Source organism: Echeneis naucrates, chromosome 2 (genome assembly GCF_900963305.1).
Source record: "Echeneis naucrates chromosome 2, fEcheNa1.1, whole genome shotgun sequence".
In the NCBI taxonomy this organism is placed as follows: Eukaryota; Metazoa; Chordata; class Actinopteri; order Carangiformes; family Echeneidae; genus Echeneis; species Echeneis naucrates.
In genome coordinates this window covers 2,877,600-2,900,793 of record NC_042512.1, presented here as the reverse complement: position 1 = coordinate 2,900,793, position 23,194 = coordinate 2,877,600, and the positions used below count along the sequence as shown (strand labels likewise).

Here is a 23,194-nt window from a genome sequence, read left to right as displayed (position 1 = left end):
CCTGCAGACATCAGGCTGATATTATACTGATCCTCACTGAGGATCTTCATGCTGACGTCTGTTTTCTTCTTCTCTGGTTTAGTCCAGTCAGTGTGGCACAGAAATGTTGAACTAAAGATATAAAACTTGAGGAAATGAAGAAAAATCCTTCAGTTTTTCAATGACGGGAAACATCTTTCCACACTGACATGAACAAATATATATTCAGTGTTTTCTTGTTCCAACATGACAATCAAGTCATGTGACTAAAGCAGACTGACTGAGAGATTCAGACCAAACTCAGTGTTTTTGTTGTCTTTGAAAACTTGAGGATGTTGAGTAGAATCTCTAATAAACATGAGTTTGTACAGATGGAGCCACAGTTGGAGCTGGTAGAGTTTAAGAGGTGGAGTCACTACGTCTTTATGGAAGCAGCAGCATGTTGTAATTAATATTAATGAGAGCTGTTTGTCACTGTTTGTATTTGACTGTTGTGAAGCTGCTTCCTGTTGGTTCAGCTGTTTGACTTTCATTTTCTAAACTTCTACTTTCTAAACCTTCAGCTCTGAACAGATGATGAAACATTGAAAACTTTCAAGCAGGAACTTTGTCTCCTAAAGTCACATCTTTTATTCTTTACTCAGGTTGATGAACTGCAGTTTGTCAGAGATCAGCTGTTCTTCTCTGGTCTCAGCTCTGAAGTCCAACCCCTCCCATCTCAGAGAACTGGACCTGAGTCAGAACTGGTACCTGCAGGATTCAGGACTGAAGGATCTGTGTGGTTTTCTGAAGAGTCCTCACTGCAGACTGGAGACTCTGAGGTCAGACTCATGTTTTATTTCTGCTCTCAGATTAATATGATGTTACAGTTGTGGTGACTCTGACCTGCAGACAGGTTTATATTTATGAGGGAAAATCCTCTTCAGGTTTTAGACTTTTAAACTGTTAAATGGTTGAAAATAACTTTTGAAAACTGAATTTCACTCATTTGAACATGGCATTTGAATTTCACACAGTTCACATTCACAATATTCACAGTTTGAGTCAGTTCAGGTTCTTTACAATGTTGTTTAATTTTCTCATTAAATCTTGTCACATTTTTTATTTGACTGTTGTGAAGCTGCTTCCTCTTGGTTCAGCTGTTTGACTTTCATTTTCTAAACTTCTACTTTCTAAACCTTCAGCTCTGAACAGATGATGAAACATTGAAAACTTTCAAGCAGGAACTTTGTCTCCATAAAGTCACATCTTTTATTCTTCATTCAGTTTGGAGAACTGCAGTTTGTCAGAGATCAGCTGTTCTTCTCTGGTCTCAGCTCTGAAGTCCAACCCCTCCCATCTCAGAGAACTGGACCTGAGTCAGAACTGGTACCTGGACGATTCAGGACTGAAGGATCTGTGTAGTTTTCTGGAGAGTCCTCACTGCAGACTGGAGACTCTGAGGTCAGACTCATGTTTTATTTCTGCTCTCAGATTAATATGATGTTACAGTTGTGGTGACTCTGACCTGCAGACATCAGGCTGATATTATACTGATCCTCACTGAGGATCTTCATGCTGACGTCTGTTTTCTTCTTCTCTGGTTTAGTCCAGTCAGTGTGGCACAGAAATGTTGAACTACAGATATATAACTTGAGGAAAAGATGAAAAATCCTTCTGTTTTTCAATGACAGGAAACATCTTTCCACACTGACATGAACAAATATATATTTAGTGTTTTCTTGTTCCAACACGACAATCAAGTCATGTGACTAAAGCAGACTGACTGAGAGATTCAGACCAAACTCAGTGTTTTTGTTGTCTTTGAAAACTTGAGGATGTTGAGTAGAATCTCTAATAAACATGAGTTTGTACAGATGGAGCCACAGTTGGAGCTGGTAGAGTTTAAGAGGTGGAGTCACTACGTCTTTATGGAAGCAGCAGCATGTTGTAATTAATATTAATGAGAGCTGTTTGTCACTGTTTGTATTTGACTGTTGTGAAGCTGCTTCCTGTTGGTTCAGCTGTTTGACTTTCATTTTCTAAACTTCTACTTTCTAAACCTTCAGCTCTGAACAGATGATGAAACATTGAAAACTTTCAAGCAGGAACTTTGTCTCCTAAAGTCACATCTTTTATTCTTTACTCAGGTTGATGAACTGCAGTTTGTCAGAGATCAGCTGTTCTTCTCTGGTCTCAGCTCTGAAGTTCAACCCCTCCCATCTCAGAGAACTGGACCTGAGTCAGAACTGGTACCTGCAGGATTCAGGACTGAAGGATCTGTGTGGTTTTCTGAAGAGTCCTCACTGCAGACTGGAGACTCTGAGGTCAGACTCATGTTTTATTTCTGCTCTCAGATTAATATGATGTTACAGTTGTGGTGACTCTGACCTGCAGACAGGTTTATATTTATGAGGGAAAATCCTCTTCAGGTTTTAGACATTTAAACTGTTAAATGGTTGAAAATAACTTTTGAAAACTGAATTTCACTCATTTGAACATGGCATTTGAATTTCACACAGTTCACATTCACAATATTCACAGTTTGAGTCAGTTCAGGTTCTTTACAATGTTGTTTAATTTTCTCATTAAATCTTGTCACATTTTTTATTTGACTGTTGTGAAGCTGCTTCCTCTTGGTTCAGCTGTTTGACTTTCATTTTCTAAACTTCTACTTTCTAAACCTTCAGCTCTGAACAGATGATGAAACATTGAAAACTTTCAAGCAGGAACTTTGTCTCCATAAAGTCACATCTTTTATTCTTCATTCAGTTTGGAGAACTGCAGTTTGTCAGAGATCAGCTGTTCTTCTCTGGTCTCAGCTCTGAAGTCCAACCCCTCCCATCTCAGAGAACTGGACCTGAGTCAGAACTGGTACCTGGACGATTCAGGACTGAAGGATCTGTGTAGTTTTCTGGAGAGTCCTCACTGCAGACTGGAGACTCTGAGGTCAGACTCATGTTTTATTTCTGCTCTCAGATTAATATGATGTTACAGTTGTGGTGACTCTGACCTGCAGACATCAGGCTGATATTATACTGATCCTCACTGAGGATCTTCATGCTGACGTCTGTTTTCTTCTTCTCTGGTTTAGTCCAGTCAGTGTGGCAGAGAAATGTTGAACTACAGATATATAACTTGAGGAAAAGATGAAAAATCCTTCTGTTTTTCAATGACAGGAAACATCTTTCCACACTGACATGAACAAATATATATTTAGTGTTTTCTTGTTCCAACACGACAATCAAGTCATGTGACTAAAGCAGACTGACTGAGAGATTCAGACCAAACTCAGTGTTTTTGTTGTCTTTGAAAACTTCAGGATGTTGAGTAGAATCTCTAATAAACATGAGTTTGTACAGATGGAGCCACAGTTGGAGCTGGTAGAGTTTAAGAGGTGGAGTCACTACGTCTTTATGGAAGCAGCAGCATGTATTCATTAATATTAATGAGATCTGTTTGTTTTCTGAACTTCTACTTTCTAAACCTTCAGCTCTGAACAGATGATGAAACACTGAACACTTTTAAGCAGGAACTTTGTCTCCTAAAGTCACATCTTTTATTATTTACTCAGGTTGGAGAACTGCAGTTTGTCAAAGATCAGCTGTTCTTCTCTGGTCTCAGCTCTGAAGTCCAACCCCTCCCATCTCAGAGAACTGGACCTGAGTCACAACGACCTGCAGGATTCAGACCTGAAGGATCTGTGGGGTTTTCTGAAGAGTCCTCACTGTAGACTGGAGACACTGAGGTCAGACTCATGTTTTATTTCTGCTCTCAGATTAATATGATGTTACAGTTGTGGTGACTCTGACCTGCAGACAGGTTTATATTTTTGAGAGAAAATCCTCTTCAGGTTCAAGAACTTTGTCTTCTAAAGTCACATTTTTATTCTTTATTCAGGTTGGAGAAATGCAGGTTGTCAGAGATCAGCTGTTCTTCTCTGGGCTCAGCTCTGAACTCCAACCCCTCCCATCTCAGAGAACTGGACCTGAGTCACAACAACCTGCAGGATTCAGGACTGAAGGATCTTTGTGGTTTTCTGAAGGGTCCTCACTGCAGACTGGAGACTCTGAGGTCAGACTCATGTTTTATTTCTGCTCTCAGATTAATATGATGTTACAGTTGTGGTGACTCTGACCTGCAGACATCAGGCTGATATTATACTGATCCTCACTGAGGATCTTCATGCTGACGTCTGTTTTCTTCTTCTCTGATTTAGTCCAGTAACTGTGGCAGAGAAATGTTGAACTACAGATTTAAAACTTGGGAAAAATAAGAAAAATCCTTCAGTGTTTTCGACAGGAAACATTGTCCCACACTGACATGAATAAATATATATTCAGTGTTTTCTTATTCCAAAACAAATATAAAGTCATGTGACTCAAGCAGACTGACTGACATTCAGACCAAACTGTTAAACGTGGTCACTGCTGAATGAAGTGAAAATGTTCATGTGTTGACTTTTCTCCAGAGTCAAGTCTGGCATGTTTGTTGTCTCTGAAAACTTGAGGATATTTAGAAGAATCTCAAATCAACATTATTTTGTACAGATGGAGCCACATGTGGAGCTGGTAGAGTTTAAGAGGTGAAGTCACTGCGTCTTGATGGACAGCAGCATGTTGTCATTATTATTAATTAGAGCTGTATGTCCCTGCCTGTATTTGAGTGTATTTGACTGTTGTGAAGCTGCTTCATGTTGGTTCAGCTGTTTCGATCATTTGCTGAAAATCTACTTTCTAAGTCTTCACCTTTGAACAAGAGATGAAACATTGAACGCTTTGAAGCAGGTACTTCGTCTCCTAAAGTCACATCTTTTATTCTTTACTCAGGTTGGAGAGCTGCAGGTTGTCAAAGATCAGCTGTTCCTCTCTGGTCTCAGCTCTGAAGTCCAACTCCTCCCATCTCAGAGAACTGGACCTGAGTCTGAACTACCTGAAAGATTCAGACCTGAAGGATCTTTCTGATCTTGTGAAGAGTCCAGACTTCAGACTGGAGACTCTGAGGTCAGTACAGTTGGACTCAGTTCATGTTCCTTTCAGTAATATTGTTTCACTCTAACCCTCAGTGAAGCTGTGAGAGGAGAACAGAAACAGATTTCAGAATTAGACAGAAAGACAGAGAGAAAACAGTCAGCCAATCAGATCAGTCAGAGGACTGTTGTGATCATGTGACCATCAAATGAAGCAGATTCCAGCTGAAGAACTCAGAGATGTTCAGATTCTGGTCCTCGTCCATCAAACTGTCAGATCTGAGCTGAGACTGTTTGTTCTCTGATCAGGTTCATCTGTCACAGCTCTGAGATCAGTCTGACTGAAAGCTGCACATCACTGATCTTCTTTCATCACACTGTCACCATGTGGTCTTTCTGCAGACCAGAATCCCGTCTGTCTGTCTGTCTGTCTGTCTGTCTGTCTGCCTGCCTGTCTCTGTCAGAGTCTCTCAGTTTAAATGGACCTTCAGTAAATCATCAGTAAAGTGATGAACCTTCATGACTCAGCTCTTTATCTCCACTGTGGCTTCAGGGAGAGAGAGAGGATATTCAACAAAGGTGTAGGCAGGAACATATGATGCTGTATGAAGTTCATAGAAATATGGGAGCAGCAGGCGTTGCAGGAACGTGAGGTAGCGATGATTCACCACCTGCAGGATGAGGACAGGGTGAGAGAGGACAGGAACTGGGAGAGACAGAGATTTCGGGAAAGCATGGTTAGTAAATAGTTACACATGCTGGGAACTGGGAGAAACAGGGATTTCGGAGAGACATGGTTAATAGTATGTCGGCACATGCGAAGGGTATGGAGAGGGGGAAAGAGAGACAGAGAGAGAGAAAGTTGCTCAGTCCTTCCCCCAGTAGTCGAGGCCTATAGCAGCATAGCTAAACAGTAGATGGACTTTGTTTTTAACTATAAGCTCTGTCATACAGGAAAGTTTTAAGCCCGGTCTTGAAAATTGAAAAAGAGTCCACCCCCGGACCACCATTCCACACTCCACATTTTGTTGTCCAGGCTGGGGAATGAAACAAGCCCCAACACACTGAGCCACTGCTGCCAAACAAAGGTGTTCCTGCCCCATTTCGAACCAAAGGAGGTTTACCGTGTGAGGCAAGCATGATAACCCCGACACTACAGAACCATTAAACCCAGCCTGCTGCAGAGCTGCTTTCCATGATGATTCCTGCTCAGCATGGATTGGTTCTCAAATATTGGTTACCAGAATGTTAATAATAATTAGTAATATTAAAGTAAACCACAGGACACCTATCTATTCTAAGAAAAAAGACAACATTACTTAACCTCCTAAGACAATAACTCTTGCATGGAATGCATTTTTAATTTCTCTTTCGGGTGTGTTGTTCGTATGAATCAAACATTATAAAATGTATTATACTCTTCTGCCAGCACTAAGTGGAAGTATAAAGGGCCTCATATGTGGAAGCCAGGATGTTAATAATATTCAGACTAATCAGATTAATTTATATAGGATTAGTTGATATTTATCTGCTGAGACTGATGTTGGATCATCACCGTGTGTTTTTAATAAACTAACTCTGACAGAACCTCAGTATGTTCCACTCACTGTCTCACTGTTGTGGTTGTTTTTGTCTCTGCAGGTTCAAAGGAAGAGTGATTAAAGCTTCTACAGAGAAAACCTGTGAGTATAGAACCTCTGAGTCCTGTTCACCAAACTGAGTGTGCTCTGTTCATCAACATCTTTATTCATTACGTTTCAACAACAGACTTTTGGGGAACCTGGATCCTTAAAGTTTGAACATGTTTGGGCCACATGGCCACCTGGGCCTGATCACATGATCATATTTAAGTTAAATACTGTGAGCTTGTTTGTACTTCTTTCAATATTTTAATAATATTATACTACATGTTGCTTAATCATTTTATACATTAAAGTTTCAGGCTAATTTCAGGTAAAAGTTACAGAACCATATTATTTCAGATTTATTGTAATGTGTGGAGGTTTTTAATTTCATGTAATATATAACAGATGAACATGGATCCTTTCAGTAAACATGGTGATTATTGTACGTAGGATATTTCTGGATCTTTTAGTTCTATGGAGTTATCTTATCTGTTAAACCACACAGAGCTAATCCCAGATTGATTGTAATTTCACTTTCTACAGCACAGCAGCTGTTTATCAGTCAGTCTATAAATACAACATGTGGCTGCAGCTGGTAACTTAAACTGAATAAAGACAGCTACAGACTGAGTCCAGTCAGCAGATTTTTGGACCTGCCCACTCAGATTGGTACACAGCCAATAGAAAACCAGGATCATCTGAGAGAAACATGATGACAGGAGGTTTTGAGCTGCTGCTGCTGCAGGACTCTACAGTTTCCTCCATCATCAGATCTGAGTCAGAGGATGTGAACACTGATTTCTGCCATCTGCTGTGTCTTCTCCTCCCATCAGGTGATTCTGATGTCAAACAGAGTCCAAACACAGCAGAGACAAAGATGATTGTGTCAGAGGACAAAAAGCCGGACAAGGTGAGAGGTCAAATATCTGTCCTGATGCTCCAGACTGATTTAGAGGCTCGGCACATGGCAGGAAGGGGAGAACAAATACTAAACCAAAATCTCCTGTAGCTGGCAATGATTTAATCTCTTTGAGCAGAGAAAGAGGAAAGGACAGAAACTGAAACTGTTGTTTAAATTTTTTATGTTTGGTGATGGACAAAGAGTTTCTGAGTTAGATCACAATAAGAGGGAAGACAGAGACACGTACAGTTTAAGTCCAGTTTGTTCCCTTGAGTTCTTTTAGCATGCCCATAGTGTGAATGCTTCAGTTCAGATTGACCTGTGTGTTGCTTATTTCCAGTCAAACTGATGATGTTTCTTTCTGGACCACAGTCTCCACAGATCTTCACACCTGAACTGAAAACTGAATCTACCAAAGTGTCATACAGGTAATTCAGCTGATGCCATCTCTGCAGTGTTGGTGGTCTCATGGATGGTTCCTCCTCTTCCCCTTCATGCTCAGTGTGCTCCTCTTAGACAGTGATATGGTGTTTGTGTGTCGGCTCATTCTACCTTCTGTGTCCTGCAGGTTCAGGTGTCCTGGTCCAGGTATGTTCCAGTGTTCTTTAACTGGATTGGTGTTTGTTGTTGATCAGGAGGCGGAGCTCCTCTACAACACTGTCCAGTGGGATGAAAGCCTCCTCCAATCAGCTGGCAAGACGGCTGCTGGGCCGCTGTTCAATATCCACTGTCCTGAGGACGCTGTCTGTGAGCTCCACCTCCCACACTGTGAGACAGAAGATGGTGAGATAAAGATTAGTGCTTTTTAGATAACAGTCCTGTTATCTGTTCTAACAGCCCTGCTGTGATGACAGACTTCCCATTCAGACTTTGTTTTATTAGTTAGTTTTATTTTGGACTTTAATCTCAGCCTCACAATGTTACAGTCACAGTCCACTGACAGTAACAGACCTTATTAAGGCAATCAGAAGAATTTAATAAATGATAAAGCAATGAATGTTTTTTTTTTTGTTTTTTTTTTTTAATAAGATGCTGGAAAATAAACAGTTTTCTAACATGTAGATCAAAGGAGGAGATATTTCTATAGCAAGCTGATGTTTTCCGATTTGTGATATCAATCAGATGGTTCATCAAGAAGACTAGTTTGGACGTTGGGTAACAAACAAAGTCTGAACATCACAGAGACAAACACTGACAGCTGACTGAATTTCCTGACATTCCTGTCCTGGATATAGAATAAGACCATCACTATAATTTTACAGACTGTGTCTCTGTTTTCCAGCTCTGCCCTCTGAAGGTCTGCTGTCTGTCGTCCACATCACTGATGATGGAATGAGCTTCCTCAAACCTCTGGAGATCACACACAGTCATGTGATTGTCAAAGTCTCTCATCTCTCTGCCTTTGGCCTCGTCTGGTTGGGAGAGATGCTACAGAGGTTATTCAACAACAAGAAACCTATTTGTGGCCAACTTCTGCTGTTCCTCCGACCTCCGGCCAGAGGCATTCAAATACTGGATGTGTTTCTCCTGCCAAGCAACCTCCCTTTGTCTGAGGTAAAGCTTTGTGTCATTCACTTTAATAATCAAACTTCAAACATTCTAATGCTCAACATCTGAACTGTGAACCTTTAAATGTCTTCTGTTAACTTCTGCCTGCTAGTTCTGCAGCTGTCGTAAACAGCAGCTTAATGAGTCAAATTTGATCAAACTGTACAGAATGTAGCTTTAGATCAGGATCTTTGTGTGTGTTTTTCAAAATGAACTTTAGTCTTTCGGTACTAACATTACAATGTCCTGTTGCTGAAGGTTGCTGCGCAACAAGATGATGCTGTTTACATCAAGATCTCTTCTGATTGTAAACTGATAGTTGACCAAAGGTACAGTGTCCTCTCTGATCTGGAGGACTTTAAAATACAGCCTGAGGTGAGTCAAACCTCCATATGCTTAATAATAAATAATAATTCATGTTTTGCTCTCATTTTTATTAACTATGTGTTGTGTTGATGTAAGCATGCTAACTAGTTAGCTTCATCTAGTCACTTGCTATGGAATCACTCCTGTAGAACAACTAGTGGATTTAGTAGATAAACATTTTGTTCCTCTGTTTTGTCTCTTCTTTCACAGTCTGCTGAGTTTTACTTAAATTATGGGCCAAATTTCTTTCCAACATTTGAGGTCTTCCTGACTCCAAACACAGAGACACTGACTTTGATGGTCAAACAGGAAGAAGGAACAGAAGTGTGGAAACGCAGCATTCCTCTGCCAAGTAAAGGTTTCATCTTCCTCTATATAAAATATATGAAGAAGTGACCCAAATATTGCTGTTGCTGTTAAACAGTCTTTCATCTGGTTACCTGTTAGGTCCAAAAAGGGAAACTGGTCAAAGCAGCCTCCCAGCTGACGACAACCTCCAAGCAGAAGAGAGGCTGTGTGCTGTTCGGGCAGAATTCATTCAGAGAGTGTCTGACACTGTTCTCAACCAGCTTCTGGATAAACTACTTCAGCGTGGTGTTATCAGTGATGAAGAAATGGAGTCAGCCAGAACAAAATCCAGAGCAGAAAAAGCCAAAGACGTGATCGACTCAGTGAGAAGAAAGGGAAGAGAAGCCAGCTCATTTCTGATTGCTGCCCTCTGTCAGCTGGATGAATGGCTTTCCAGAGAGCTCTCATTAAGATGAAGACCACAAAAATGCACTCTGTTCACTAAGACCTCAGAACTCTTTCAGATCCTTCTAAAATCAGGTGTGCTCCAGAGGCTCTTTGTCTGCAGTCACAGTTCCACACAGCTGCTGCTCATCAACCAATGAAACAGGCAGACAGTTTGTTCCTTTCTTTTGATTGGTGGGCTCAGACAGTTGGTTCCTTTCTTCTGATTGGTGGACTCAGACACTTGGTTCCTTTCTACTGATTGGTGGTATTTTAACAGCTGAAGTAGCTCACTTACACTGAAGATCTAGAGGCCCCTAGTTCAATCCTGGATTTTGGAAGCTGTGCAGGGTCTTTTTTTAATTATGGACATTTTCCGCTCAAGTTCACTGTTGTTATTGAGCAGAAGCAGGAGTCGTTTGTTCTAGAGTGGAGTAATAGTGGCTGATCAGCGAGGAGAACAATGGTATTCACCATCTGATCCTGAGGCTGAACCAGGACGCTGAAGAGACAGAGGCTAAGAACCAGGATGTGGATGAGAATGAGACGCAAGTGGAAGAAGTGAGGCCTGAAACAGCAGGTGGGCTCTGAGCTGCATCCAGCCATACAGACGAAGAAGAAGAATTCACAGTGGAGGAGGTTCATTGACTTTTTACATTCCACACCAAAAAAAGGAATATCTGGAGATTCATCAGCCAGCTGCAGGAAATGACCGAGCTAACACTACAATGTTTAATTTCACTGACTGTACACAGAAACCACAGAGCCAGTCACAGGCTCAGTATGTCGTTTCTAGGCTGCAGTCTTTCACAAGGCATGGGTAAGAATTATCGAAGAATTAAATACATTCAACACAATCTCACAGTGACACTTTGAGGTTTGTGCTGTAGGAAGGCTGCTTCCTGTTTTGAAGGGACTTCTATTGTGGAGGTGTGGGCTCGACTACTAGTCTTGACAAGCTGCGACCTATTTTGGAATTGGCTGTGAACTGCAGCCATCACTGACTCTGGTGAACTCGTGTTTTCAATTTTCCATATGGATGAGGGGTAGAAGGCTCCAGACCCAAGGTTGACTCCTTCCTCTGGGGACTGCATCACTCCAAAAAGACAACTGCTTTCTAATCCTACTCCTGGGATTTAGGCCAGATATAAAATGTGGCATATTATACATCCAAGAAAATATCACAAGACTTGAGATTCCTTCATATCAGTCTGCAGTTGATAGATATCCTGGAACTTTGAGTTAGCAATTGTTTCATGTTGACAAAGGTGTACAAAGTGTAAAAGTTGCAGACAGCATGACTGGGCCTAAATAAATCTATCTTACTGAATACGTTGGCAGGTATGCCTTTGTTTTGGTGAATGCTACAGGACTGGCTGATCATGTTTGACCATTGGCTAGTGAGGCACGCAATCAATCAAGACTGTGTGTCAGGATGACTGAGTGGTTTTGGCTCCAGACTCAAGGTTAAATCCATCTCACATAAAAAATTCAAAGTCCTCTTTTGACAAGGTCTTGTATGAAATTTAGTTTCTCAGCGACACAGTCTTGCAACTTGCATTTGAAAACTGAACTCTTCAGGGAAATAAACATAATTGTTTGTGACTTCTGGGCATTCCTGGTGTTTCTGTAAGTCCGTCCAGCTCAATCAATAGAGCACGAAGCTCTTAATCACAGGGTTGTGGGTTTGAGCCCCACGTTGGGCGATAAATTGTTTTTTTTGGTTTTTTTGTTTTTTTGTTTTTTTTTTAGACCCAAAGGTCTCCCAGCAGAACACTGCTGGCCTTCTTCCCACAGTGGATCCTGGTGCCATGTGTTCCAGGTCATGGATATTGCTTCCATGACCTGGAAGTGGAACTAAAGGTGTGTCCCTATCACCGGCCTTGATAATGATAACTGAGCACCAGTGAGTGCTCTCCTCCTCTTAGAGTCCTAACAACAGCACTCAGCTGTGTCATATTTTAATGCAGATTACAGAGATTCTTCAACATGCTCTGTAGCTCTCTGACTGGGAAACTTGGTCCATAAAAACAACTAACCGTTGTTGGCAGGATTCCAACCTGCGCGGGGAAACCACAATGGATTTCTAGTCCATCGCCTTAACCACTCGGCCACAAGGAAAAAAAGCATTTCTCAATATTCGCTGCAGTTGCCGGGAATCAAAACCAGGTCAACAGCTTGGAAGGCAGCTATGCTGACTACAATACCACCATCACATGAAGTTTTGTGTAATTGAGTTGTGTAATGAGTTTTGTGTAATTTTTAACCACCACATCCACCTTCTCTCAAAGTGGATGTGGTGGTTAAAAATTACTGAGACTTCCACCAGCAGTCTATCTAATAACCACCAGGGGCGGCTCCACTGGTTGGAAAATGAAGTCTGTATTGAAGTCTATGGGGTTTCATACAGACAGAGAGGAAGAAATCAAGTTTTGAGAGGTTGCATGTGGCCAGTATGGGGCTTGAACCCCCGAACTTGGCGTTAACTGAATATAACTGGCCAGTTACGTTAGCCAGACAAGCTCGTTGGTCTAGGGGTATGATTCTCGCTTTGGGTGCGAGAGGTCCCGGGTTCAAATCCCGGACGAGCTCTTAGTGTTATGTTGCTAATGTCATTGCCTGACCATCATGACTCTTACCAAAGTTTGTCTTCTGTTAAAAAAGAGCAATCACCATCTGCTCAACACAGCAACCAACACTAAACTGCTGTTTCTCCAGTCCAGAGACTGCAAGCAAAAGCTGTAATACAGGAAGTGATGGCAGGACCATGATTGCCTTTGGAGCTTCATTAATAGTGTGCACTCTATGGTGGAGTTCATGGAAACAGATACACTGTTTGGTTCTGAGCTGATCATTAATAATCAACCAATGAATGATCAATAATCTTCTCAGCTGTTCTGAAGTGTGGCAGACTTTGTATTTACATCTGAATCACATGTGATTTTGGAAAATCTTCAAAGCAGCTTCAAAGGAAAGACTTTCATTCTGTGAGTACTGTGACATCATCAGGTGACATCATCAGGTGATGTATCAAAGGCAGCAGCTCTTCAGACTCACATCACAATAAGTTTTGTGTCTCTTTTGGCTCCATTTGGTGGAAGCTGTGAATCGCAGGATTCAGGGGGAATACATCCATACATACATCTTCACTGAAATAACGACACCTGTGAGACTTGTTCTTATAATTAATGTTAAGACCCAGAAAGCAACATATTTGATTGGGTATGAGTCAGAACTCATCCACCTTCAGACTGGACATCTTCTGACTGTAGAACTGGAGCTTTATATACATCTCACTGCAGCACAATAAAGTCCTCTGTGAGTATTGTGTGTCGATGAAAAATGCCCGAATTAGCTGATTAGTTTTTATTGACAAGAAACAAACTGGCAGTGGTGGGATGCGAACCCACGCCTCCGGAGAGACTGGAGCCTTAATCCAGCGCCTTGGACCGCTCGGCCACACTACCCTGTGAACAAAAGTTATAGAAGCCATTTTCCCTGACTGGAACTTTTCCTGTTGCAGCCTGCTATTCCTGCTAGAATTATCCTAAATATCTGCCTTTAAGGACATCATGAATGAACGTGAACTCAGAGGTCGTTAAAGGGGCCTTTTCACAAAGCTTAGCTTGCATGCCAGTACAGGGGAATCAGCCCAAATGGTAGAGTGCTCGCTTAGCATGTCAGAGACTTTACTTTGTTGGAGATACAGCAACAAGTGAACTGTGTTTTAGCTGTTGCAGGAGCTCAGAAGCTATCTGGTTAGCTAAAGCTGCTAAAGCTGCCACACCATGCAGGGAAAACTAACATTTTGTAGATCAGTATCATACCATGGTTGGCTGTGCAGCGTTTGGATGCTCCAATCAGTCCGAGAAGAGTTACAGCATGGATGGATTCCCCAAGAACCATGAGGGCTGGAAAATGTGGTGTGTGTGTTTGTGTGCGTGTGTGTATACAAATAGAAATGCAAATAAAGATAAGTATATGCACCATAAAGGGCCTCTGATATAATATAGAGATTGACAATTAAAACAAAGTCGTGATTTAATCATTTTACTCCTGGAGATACTTTCACAGCTGCCAAAGTCGTGTAAACAAACTAGCAGCTGCCAAGATAAAAATATATATAATCACACTGTGCACGTGCAAATAAAGATCAGTATATGCATTATAATCACGGCTGGGGAATAATTTGATTAAAATAACCTCTGTCATCTCCACTGTCTTCAGATTTAGCTCCAGGTGGTTCTGACCACACCAGACGACCAGTCTGTCCACCTGCTGTCTGTAGGCAGACTCATCACTGTGCTGGATGAGGCCGATGAAAAAGACTGATCTCCTTCGAGCCAGATTTGAACCAGCGACCGTCTGTCACTGTAACTTTTGTTCACAGGGAGATGAAAAATGCCTGAATTAGCGGGTTGGTTTTCATTGACAAGAAACAAACTGGCAGATACAAAGGTATCTGACAGGACCATGACTGTCTTTTGAGCTTCATTAACAGAGTGCACTCTACTGTGGAGGTCATGACAAAAAAGTGGGAGGAGTCACTTAACTGCACAGTCTTCTTGTCTCTCATTGGAACAGCCTGAAGTTTTGTGGAGGTGAAACCAAACCAGATACCATCCACAAGACATTTTCAGTGCCCAGTTTTATTTTCACTGCAGTTACTCATGTTAACCACTCTGAGAGTTTTAACAGCTGAAGAGTTTAAAATAAAAACTTTAGTTTTCATTTAAGAGCAGTTAAAACAGACCAGGAACACTGAAGTAAGGGGCAACATCTGTGGCGCAGTCAGTGCAGTGAAAATTAGTTCCAGTTTTGTTGTTGCTTCTGTCTGCAGAACTCAAAGGTATCTGGCAGGACCACATTTGTCTTTGGAGCTTCATTGACAGTGTGCACTCTGTGGTGGAGAGATCATTTTTTCTCATGGCCTCCACCACAGAGTGCACATTCACCTCACCTTGGTCTGTCCATGTTGCAGCCTGCTGTTCTTGGTAGAATTATCATAAACGTCAGACCATCTTGAACATTCTCGAAATATCCTTGAAACCTGTTTAAGGTTAATTCAAAGGTTATCTGGATGGACTGTATCTGCTTTCAAAGCTGTTGTCAGATCTTTCTGTTTTTTCTACACAACTCCAATACCAGTTAGTCAGAACAATATAATGAGCCAAGTCCACTGTGGCAAATAACAAAGGATTTTCTTTAGCATAAAATAAACTGTCACATTAATGTCCTGAATGTGCTGTGTGTAAATAATGATTGAAAACGGTCATGTCAAGCCGTCTCTTATCACTAACATCATTGGCTGGAACTCATATCAATCAGAAAAACGGCTGACAGTTTGAGATTCAACCGACCTTCTTATTGTGGGACCAGAGGAACTGATCATCATGTCTCTGTGGCGCAATCGGTCAGCGCGTTCGGCTGTTAACCGAAAGGATGGTGGTTCGAGCCCACCCAGGGACGATCTTTGTTTAATTCACTGGTATTATAGTTCACACATGGAAGACCAGAGGATTTTTAAGTTGATGCTCAGTTATCTCCATCTAGTGGACAGATGGTAGAAGTTGATTCCTGAAAAGAGGAAGTGACTTTTCCTCAGATCAAACTGTTGAAGGAGAACGAGCAGCTTCTTCCTCACTGACTCACTCAACCTCTGTCTCCTGGGTTTGGATTTAGGTCTGGGTCTGGGTCTAAGACCAGGTGGGCCTGCTCAGAGTCTCTGTGTTGGATGTGAGCTGCTGAAATCTCTGAACACCATGAGACAGATAATATCAGTCTGATGTGTTATCTGTAATCCAGATGTTGTCAGCAACAAACAGATGTTCCTGACAGAAGCTGTGCTGATGATGATTCTGGATAGAAACTGGGAGGAAATAACTTTATTCTCTCTGTTTTTCCACGGAGGAAGTGAAGTTACACCACGTGATATCGTTCTTTCCAGCTCCTCGTTAGTATAGTGGACAGTATCTCCGCCTGTCACGCGGAAGACCGGGGTTCGATTCCCCGACGGGGAGAACACGTGTGTTTTTCTTTAACAGCTCAGTGACAGAAGTTAACTCTCTCTGGTCAGCGGCGTCCTGCTCGCAGACAGCAATTTTATTTTGAAAACCAACCGGATTCTCTTTGCTTTAGAAAGTCCAACTTCCTGTCTCTTGTAAAGACAGAACAGCAGATCTGAGTTAGTTAGATCAACTCGGTAAGTGCAAAACAATATTACAAAGTGCGAAACACTTTTACAAAGCGTGAAACAAATTTACATGTTGGGGAAACATTTTTACATTTTATTAAGCCAAATTACACAAGAAAAACAGTGTTACCACGGAAAAAAATGTACAACTTGCGAAACAAATTTAAAAGTGGCAGAACACTTTTACAAATCCCGAAACAAATTTCCAAACGACAGAATCTTCCGGAAGGGGAATGTACCAAATGCCGGAAGTGATCCAGAAGAAGATTGACTGTGAGCTCAAAAAGTTTGTATCGGTTTGTGTGGCGGGAAAACTTTGCGGAGTGAAAGTTTATGGCAGCATGGAGTAAATGATGTTTTGGCCGTTTTGTGGAAACAACTTGAGCCAATTTACGCGGTTGTGTTTTCCGTGCGGACGATCTGTAGAATGTTTAACGTTGATGAACGGACCAGACGGAAGGAGCACGCGCACAGGAGACATCTAATAAACAGCCGGAAAATGCTAAACAAGCTAAGTGTAGCATCGCGCTAACTAGCTGAAGCCGAAAGGAAACAGGTCCAAGTACGTGTGTGGATATATCTGTAAAATATGGAAGTGTGTGTGTGTGTGTGTGTGTGTGTGTGTGTGTGTGTGTGTGTGTGTGTGTGTGTGTGTGTGTGTGTGTGTGTGTGTGTGAAATGAATGATATCTTTTTGTTATTTTAGCAGATAAACATGGATTGATGGCGCCACATGGAGCTGATTTAAAAGCTCAGAGAGGGAAAACACTCCCATTATATACAGATCCGGAGGTAGCAGCACCTGATCTACTGAAGCAAGCTGTCCAAGAAATGAGAACCTTTAACAAGAAGATGGATGAAGGAGCAGACCTTCTTTTGTATCCAGACTGTTCAGAGGTGCTCCATGTGCCTGGGTCAGAAAGCCCATTCAAACTGGCAGAATATAAAAAGGAAATAGGAAAGGCACTTTTTTCATTTGCCTAGAAACACACTTTAGAGGAGGTTTGTGGATCTCTTCATTCAATATTTTTACATATTTATTTACTCTGATGTAGCATAATTAATAATGTGTTGTTTGTTTTTACTACAGAGGTTGATACATCAGACTCTGATTCTGAAATTGTCATCACATCGAGGAGCACAGCTGAATTCAATGCAGCTGACACTGTGGTACGTTCATTTTTACATTTTGTACTTTCAGTTTTTTTATTTATTTATTGATAGAATATGCATTTGGTTTCAAGCATAAAGTCTAAGAATCAAGTCTTGATTATTTGGCATTTACTATTCCAATCAGACACCCTGATAACCTTTCACCATTGATATATACTGTATGTGGTGAGGGAACAATAATGGAAGCTGTTTAAAGTTGCTGACAATTGTGTGCTTTTCTTCTCAGGTTTTTGAACCAAAAAACACTGTTCTCCCAAACGCAAACCTGAAGATAAAGGGTAGGTATTAGTTTTTACAAAAGCAGTAATTTGTCTTTAAGTTGTTGATGTGATTGTGATGAACATGTGGTAGAAAATACCTTACGTGTGATATCATTTATCACAAAATCATCTCTTATTTATAAATCTTATGGTTCCTCTCTACCTGTAAATGTTACTCAAAGCTCTGTTATACTCTGTATCATAAAGTTCATCAGTTTATCAATTTTATCATGTTTCAGAGATTCATCCACAGCTCAGCCTGGACAGGTATTAAGGCAGATTATGGCAGCCTGATGTTCTTTGCTTTCAGTGTGTTGTTTCAGACATTTTCATTTGTTTTTCAGACAGTAATATCTGACACTGAGGATCTGGATCCACCTGAAACAAATCCAGTCAGGAGTACTTGCTCTGGGTAAGTAAAAAAAAAAAACAACAGTGATTTATTTAATTTTAATATTTATTGATAACATGGGAAAGATATTTGCATTTGTAAGATGTTCAACATATTCTGAAACCTGTGACATGCTGGTAAAATTCACAGATGATGCTGTTTTGGAAGAAGGAATTGACACAGGTGGGCCGAGACGAGAGTCTTTAACTCTACTGATGAAACATCTGAAAGACCGGCTCATTTCTGATGGACCAGAAGGACATCAGTTCTTGGTGTACAATGCAAATGGTATGAACAGGGTTAGATGTAAACAACACTAATGGTTAATGATCATTAACTTTATATATCACATGACATACACTTTGTTGCTTGAACTATTTTTCAAAAACATTTACCCTGCCAAGTGCAAAGGAAGACACAGAGTTCTTCTTTAAATCAGTAATGTTCAACACAACCATTTTTACTCATTTCTATATGTTTGGGTGGATAGTCATTTTAGAAAACATTGAAGTTTCTTTAGGTCATTTAAATGTGAAACAATGTTTGTGGTGACTTTTTAGATTCAAAGATGGTCTTTCAGCTCTTCAGTTTCTGACTGCACTGCAGCAACAGCCTACTTTACTGGCCCCTGTCCTGTGCCACTCTGAAAAGCCACTCACTGGTCTGGAACTCGAGACTCTTCAAACCTGACCTCAGTCCATCAGGAAGTAACAGGAGACTTAAAGAAAGTCAAACTTTGTGCGACTGGGTGGACTGTGTCTTTGATTGTGAAGGTTTGTAAATCACATTTTTTTTATAATTTGTTGAGAAAATGCATTGCCAAGATGTAACTGAAGGCTTTTCTTTGCAGAAGGTCAGGCTGCTGTGTCTCTGGAGGATGTTTTGATGTTTGCAGCTGGGCTGACTTCACCTCCCCCGTCCGGATTGGAACCATCGCCAAGAATAGAGTTCCTGGATGACTCTCCATTCCCAGTTCCCAATACATGTTCAAACACATTGAAATTAGCACTCCTTGATTCACACACTGTAACTTGTAACTGTAACTTATAACTGTGTGACTGGATCACCCCTCGAGACCAGACTCCAAAAAGGTGGTTTGTTCTTTGTTGTTAAATGTGTTTTTATAATGTAAAGAGATGAGCATGTTTCTTTTCTCACAGTTAAGATTTTAACCGTTAAGTTTTACACAAAACAAATTATTTCAAGAAGTTCTGTTTTCCATACTTACAAAAATATAATACTAATTACTTAATTACACTATTTTTAGCAATTGATTTCAAACTCAGGGAAAATGAAACTGGGACACTTGGTGTTCAGACAGACTGCAGTGTTCCACCACTCCAAATCAGATTTCATAGTTTGTCATTCACTTTTCCTTGTGATGTTTCCAAATGATTCTGGTACCTGTTCATCTGAAGAAATGAAACAATGCAAATGTTATGTTTACAAACAACAAAATAAAAAAATTGAAAAAAATCTAGATTTTGCCTTGTGATTGTATCTGTGATAGGTTGAAAAAAAACTTGTGACCAAACTATTTTAAAACAGAGAAATTGAATGTTTTTCAGTCATGGCAATATTTGATTCAATTCAGTGCTATTTGTTGAGTACCAAACCACAGCACAGTCATCTCATGGCTTGACGTGTATATATATAAAAAAAAAAAAAAGACGACAGAAACCTCAATGAACAAGCACTTGATAATGCAGGAAGGGAAAATTCCCTTTGTCACTGACTCACAGCTGAGCAGTTTCTTTCAGCTTCATGTACAGTTCTGTTGCAGACTCCCAGTTCTCTGGCTTCTGTAGTTGTTTGTGCTCCATAACAAAGTCAAAGTCCTCCTGCATGTTTGAGTCCCCACATGGAGCTATTGACAGGCTCGCCTCTGGAACAGCATCCAAATCAGCTGGTTCAATCTCAAATCCAGTCTGTGGAGCCAAATCTGTTAGATACAATAAATAGCATTTATATTATTTATTTATATTTAAGGAATAAAATAATAAAACAAACATGGAAATATCAATCCATCACCAATGTTACCTGTGTGGTCAGCAGTACAGTTCATTGGACATGACGCTGTTCTGGAAGTGTGAATCCTGTGACTGTTCCACAGTCTCACACACTCATCCAACATCACCATAGCAACATCTCAGAAGGCACTGATGCTCATGGCTCCCATTGAAGTATCCAGCAAACAACTCCATCCAGAACTGAGACCTGTAGAAATGGATAGAATCGGAAGAAAATATATATTATTAGTAGAAGTGGGACTCCATTAAAAAAAATCTAATTAATTAAAGGTTTTGTAATGAATGAATTGAAATGAACGCGTTAAAGTCCCAGCCTCAATTATTATATATGTTTAGAGGAGTTAATCTGCAATAGAACATAAAGATAAAAATCTAATCAAAGGTCAGTCATAATAAAATGACTTCATGAAGGCCACTTACCTTCCCCTTCTAAATATGGCCCACCAGGATTCAACACGCTGCTTATTCGTGGATGAGCCATACATGTGGCTGGACGGCCCAGAGCAGCAGTCATCATGATGGAGGCGTAGGGGAGACTGAATGGCAGCCATAATGCCATTCTCCGTGCCACAATCAGTCCTCAGTCTCATGAGAGGAGATTCTCAGCGATCACTGTTGGCTTCTTGTTATTTGTCGGTCCACATTGGAGCCACAGCACTTTAGGTGAAAAAATCCATCCATGCGTCCTGAGAGAGCCAGTTTATCAGAACCATCTGCATGCCACATACAGTTCGCTCCCATTGAGTAGCAGCTTCTTCTTAGAAACCTTCTGCGTGCTCTCTCATTCATCACATCATCTCTCTTCACTCGAAGATTGGACTTTTGTCTGAGTACCTGCCACATCGTCCGATAGCCAAACAGTTGTCCAGGTCCACGAAGTTCCAACCTGATGGCGTTTGGAGAGGAATCATCCTTTTAAGAGTCCGCAGGCTGATGTTTGCACCGTGTAAACTTCACATCATGCTTCAGTAGATCAGGTGCTGCTACCTCCGGATCTGTATATAATGGGAGTGTTTTCCCTCTCTGAGCTTTTAAATCAGCTCCATGTGGCGCCATCAATCCATGTTTATCTGCTAAAATAACAAAAAGATATCATTCATTTCACACACACACACATATATGTACTTCCATATTTTACAGATATATCCACACACGTACCTGGACCTGTTTCCTTTTCCTGCCCACAGTTCTTTTGATTTTGACTTTCTGTCCTCCATGAAACGGTGCACTTTAATTCACTGCATGTCTGACAGCAGCTTCAGCTAGTTAGCGCGATGCTACATTTAGCTTGTTTAGCATTTTCCGGCTGTTTATTAGATGTCTCCTGTGCGCGTGCTCCTTCCGTCTGGTCCGTTCATCAACGTTAAACATTCTACAGATCGTCCGCACGGAAAACACAACCGCGTAAATTGGCTCAAGTTGATTCCACAAAACGGCCAAAACATCATTTACTCCATGCTGCCATAAACTTACACTCCGCAAAGTTTTCCCGCCACACAAACCGACACAAACAGAGCAGGAACACTAAAGTAAGGGGCGGGGGGTGAAAACGACAGGAGGGTTAAAGAGCAGATTCTCTCTGAGGGGACGGATGTTGCCACAATACACAGTGTGTGTGCCATCACATGTGGAAGATGTGTGCAGATTGAAGCCTTGGTCTGCCACCAGCTCAGAGGGGCTGCACTTCTACTGACCACCAGGGGGCTCCACTGGTTGTTTCACAAAGTCACAGTGTGTTGGAGTCTATCTGGGTATTTTCCAAGCAGCACTGTGTTTCTAACATCTGGATGTTGGCAAAAAGTTACTGTGCATTGGCCGGGAATCGAACCCGGGCCTCCCGCGTGGCAGGCGAGAATTCTACCACTGAACCACCAATGCTTATTAACGACTTTCACCATGACGTCATGAATCTCCAGTCATCAGCAGCCTTCAACACTTCCTGCATTTTATAACGTGGCAACTAACCCGATCAGGGAGAGTCTTCTTTTTTCTGTTTTTCCTCACACAGGTGTCACTCCTCAATCAGGATCCATGACGTCATCTCACAACTTGTATAATTTATTTGGCAACATCTTAAGTTTTATTGTAATTTCAGTATTAATATACAACAGTGTATTTACATTAAAGCTGATGTCTTTCTATAATAATCCATCATGGACTGCTGGACTCTTTCATATCAGTAAATCCACCATATTTTAAAGAAGTTCAGAGTGTTTCAGAGTTTCTGACATGATACAGACAGACAGATCCAACAATGTATTTAAATGAACTCAGACCAGCAGAGAGAGCACACACACACACACACACACACACACAGTGGACGAGGTGCGCAACTTCGCTCAGTCTGTGATTCCAAAAATGAGCAAAAGCAGGAAAATAAGCATTTTAATCAGTAGAAGGAGGAACAAACCAATAGATTTAGTTTTAGTTCAATTTAACGCCACTTATTTGTCTAATAACAGCTGATTTGTGTTTCACTTTGTTTGCTCTTGAGACAAGCGTGGGCGTCTTCGTGCGCATGCGCCGTTCCGGCTGAATCTTATGCGAGTGTGACATTTGAGTTGGTGTCGCGTGGGAGAGCGATGAAGGACAGGAAATGCCTTTGATCTCCAGTGACGTCACACAGCCTCGTTGTGAGGTGAGTAAACAGTTGTTGATGTTGTCAGTGAAACATTCATTCATCCTCAGAGTCATCTGCTTCTACCGAGCTCCATTTTCATTTCCAACCACTCAGAGAGACAAGAACACACACAGACACACTCTGACTAACCAAACCATTCCAGGAACAATCAGGATGATTCTGGCTCAGGGTGTGACAGGTCCGGGGTTCAAATCCCAGATGAGCCCTTTGTCAGCTGTTGTAAGAAGTGAAAAAGCCTCCTAAATGTGGAGGGAGGCCGACTCTGTCAGAGAGCAGTGTGCATTCTAGCTTCCTTTAGCTGTCAGCCTCTGATCATCAACTCTTCAGCTTCTATGACTTCAACAATTCCTTCTGAATGCAGTCTGAGGCAGTGATTGTGAAACTTTCATTCAGACAGAGATCCCACAT

General features: G+C 41.2%; 2 protein-coding genes and 5 non-coding genes across 7 annotated transcripts in view; 4 read left to right on the top strand and 3 right to left on the bottom strand.

The window, feature by feature from the left end:
* LOC115053002 (NLR family CARD domain-containing protein 3-like) overlaps positions 1–23,194 on the bottom strand; it is a 237,659-nt gene that overhangs the window by 92,043 nt on the left and 122,422 nt on the right. The window lies entirely within an intron of this gene.
* Positions 4,950–11,659, top strand: LOC115053077 (NACHT, LRR and PYD domains-containing protein 1b allele 3-like). Its single transcript, XM_029517646.1, has 8 exons — positions 4,950–4,961; positions 6,569–6,609; positions 7,386–7,462; positions 8,022–8,236; positions 8,736–9,007; positions 9,260–9,376; positions 9,578–9,725; positions 9,815–11,659. Exons 4-8 carry the CDS (start codon positions 8,044–8,046, stop codon positions 10,129–10,131), a joined length of 1,047 nt encoding a protein of 348 aa, XP_029373506.1. The 5' UTR covers positions 4,950–4,961; positions 6,569–6,609; positions 7,386–7,462; positions 8,022–8,043; the 3' UTR covers positions 10,132–11,659.
* On the top strand, positions 12,620–12,691 carry trnap-ugg (transfer RNA proline (anticodon UGG)). Its single transcript has one exon. It is a non-coding gene; the product is annotated as a tRNA-Pro (tRNA).
* Positions 13,485–13,566, bottom strand: trnal-aag (transfer RNA leucine (anticodon AAG)). Its single transcript has one exon. It is a non-coding gene; the product is annotated as a tRNA-Leu (tRNA).
* trnan-guu (transfer RNA asparagine (anticodon GUU)) lies at positions 15,495–15,568 on the top strand. Its single transcript has one exon. It is a non-coding gene; the product is annotated as a tRNA-Asn (tRNA).
* Positions 16,048–16,119, top strand: trnad-guc (transfer RNA aspartic acid (anticodon GUC)). The gene has a single exon. It is a non-coding gene; the product is annotated as a tRNA-Asp (tRNA).
* Positions 21,953–22,023, bottom strand: trnag-gcc (transfer RNA glycine (anticodon GCC)). Its single transcript has one exon. It is a non-coding gene; the product is annotated as a tRNA-Gly (tRNA).

What these genes read in the sequence shown, in the direction of transcription:
- LOC115053077 (XM_029517646.1), top strand. Translation starts at nt 8,044, where the DNA reads ATGTTCCAGTGTTCTTTAACTGGATTGGTGTTTGTTGTTGATCAGGAG. An exon ending in GCAACCTCCCTTTGTCTGAG is followed by an intron (nt 9,008 to 9,259) that starts GTAAAGCTTTGT and finishes CTGTTGCTGAAG; the next exon opens with GTTGCTGCGCAACAAGATGA. An exon ending in ACTTTAAAATACAGCCTGAG is followed by an intron (nt 9,377 to 9,577) that starts GTGAGTCAAACC and finishes CTTCTTTCACAG; the next exon opens with TCTGCTGAGTTTTACTTAAA.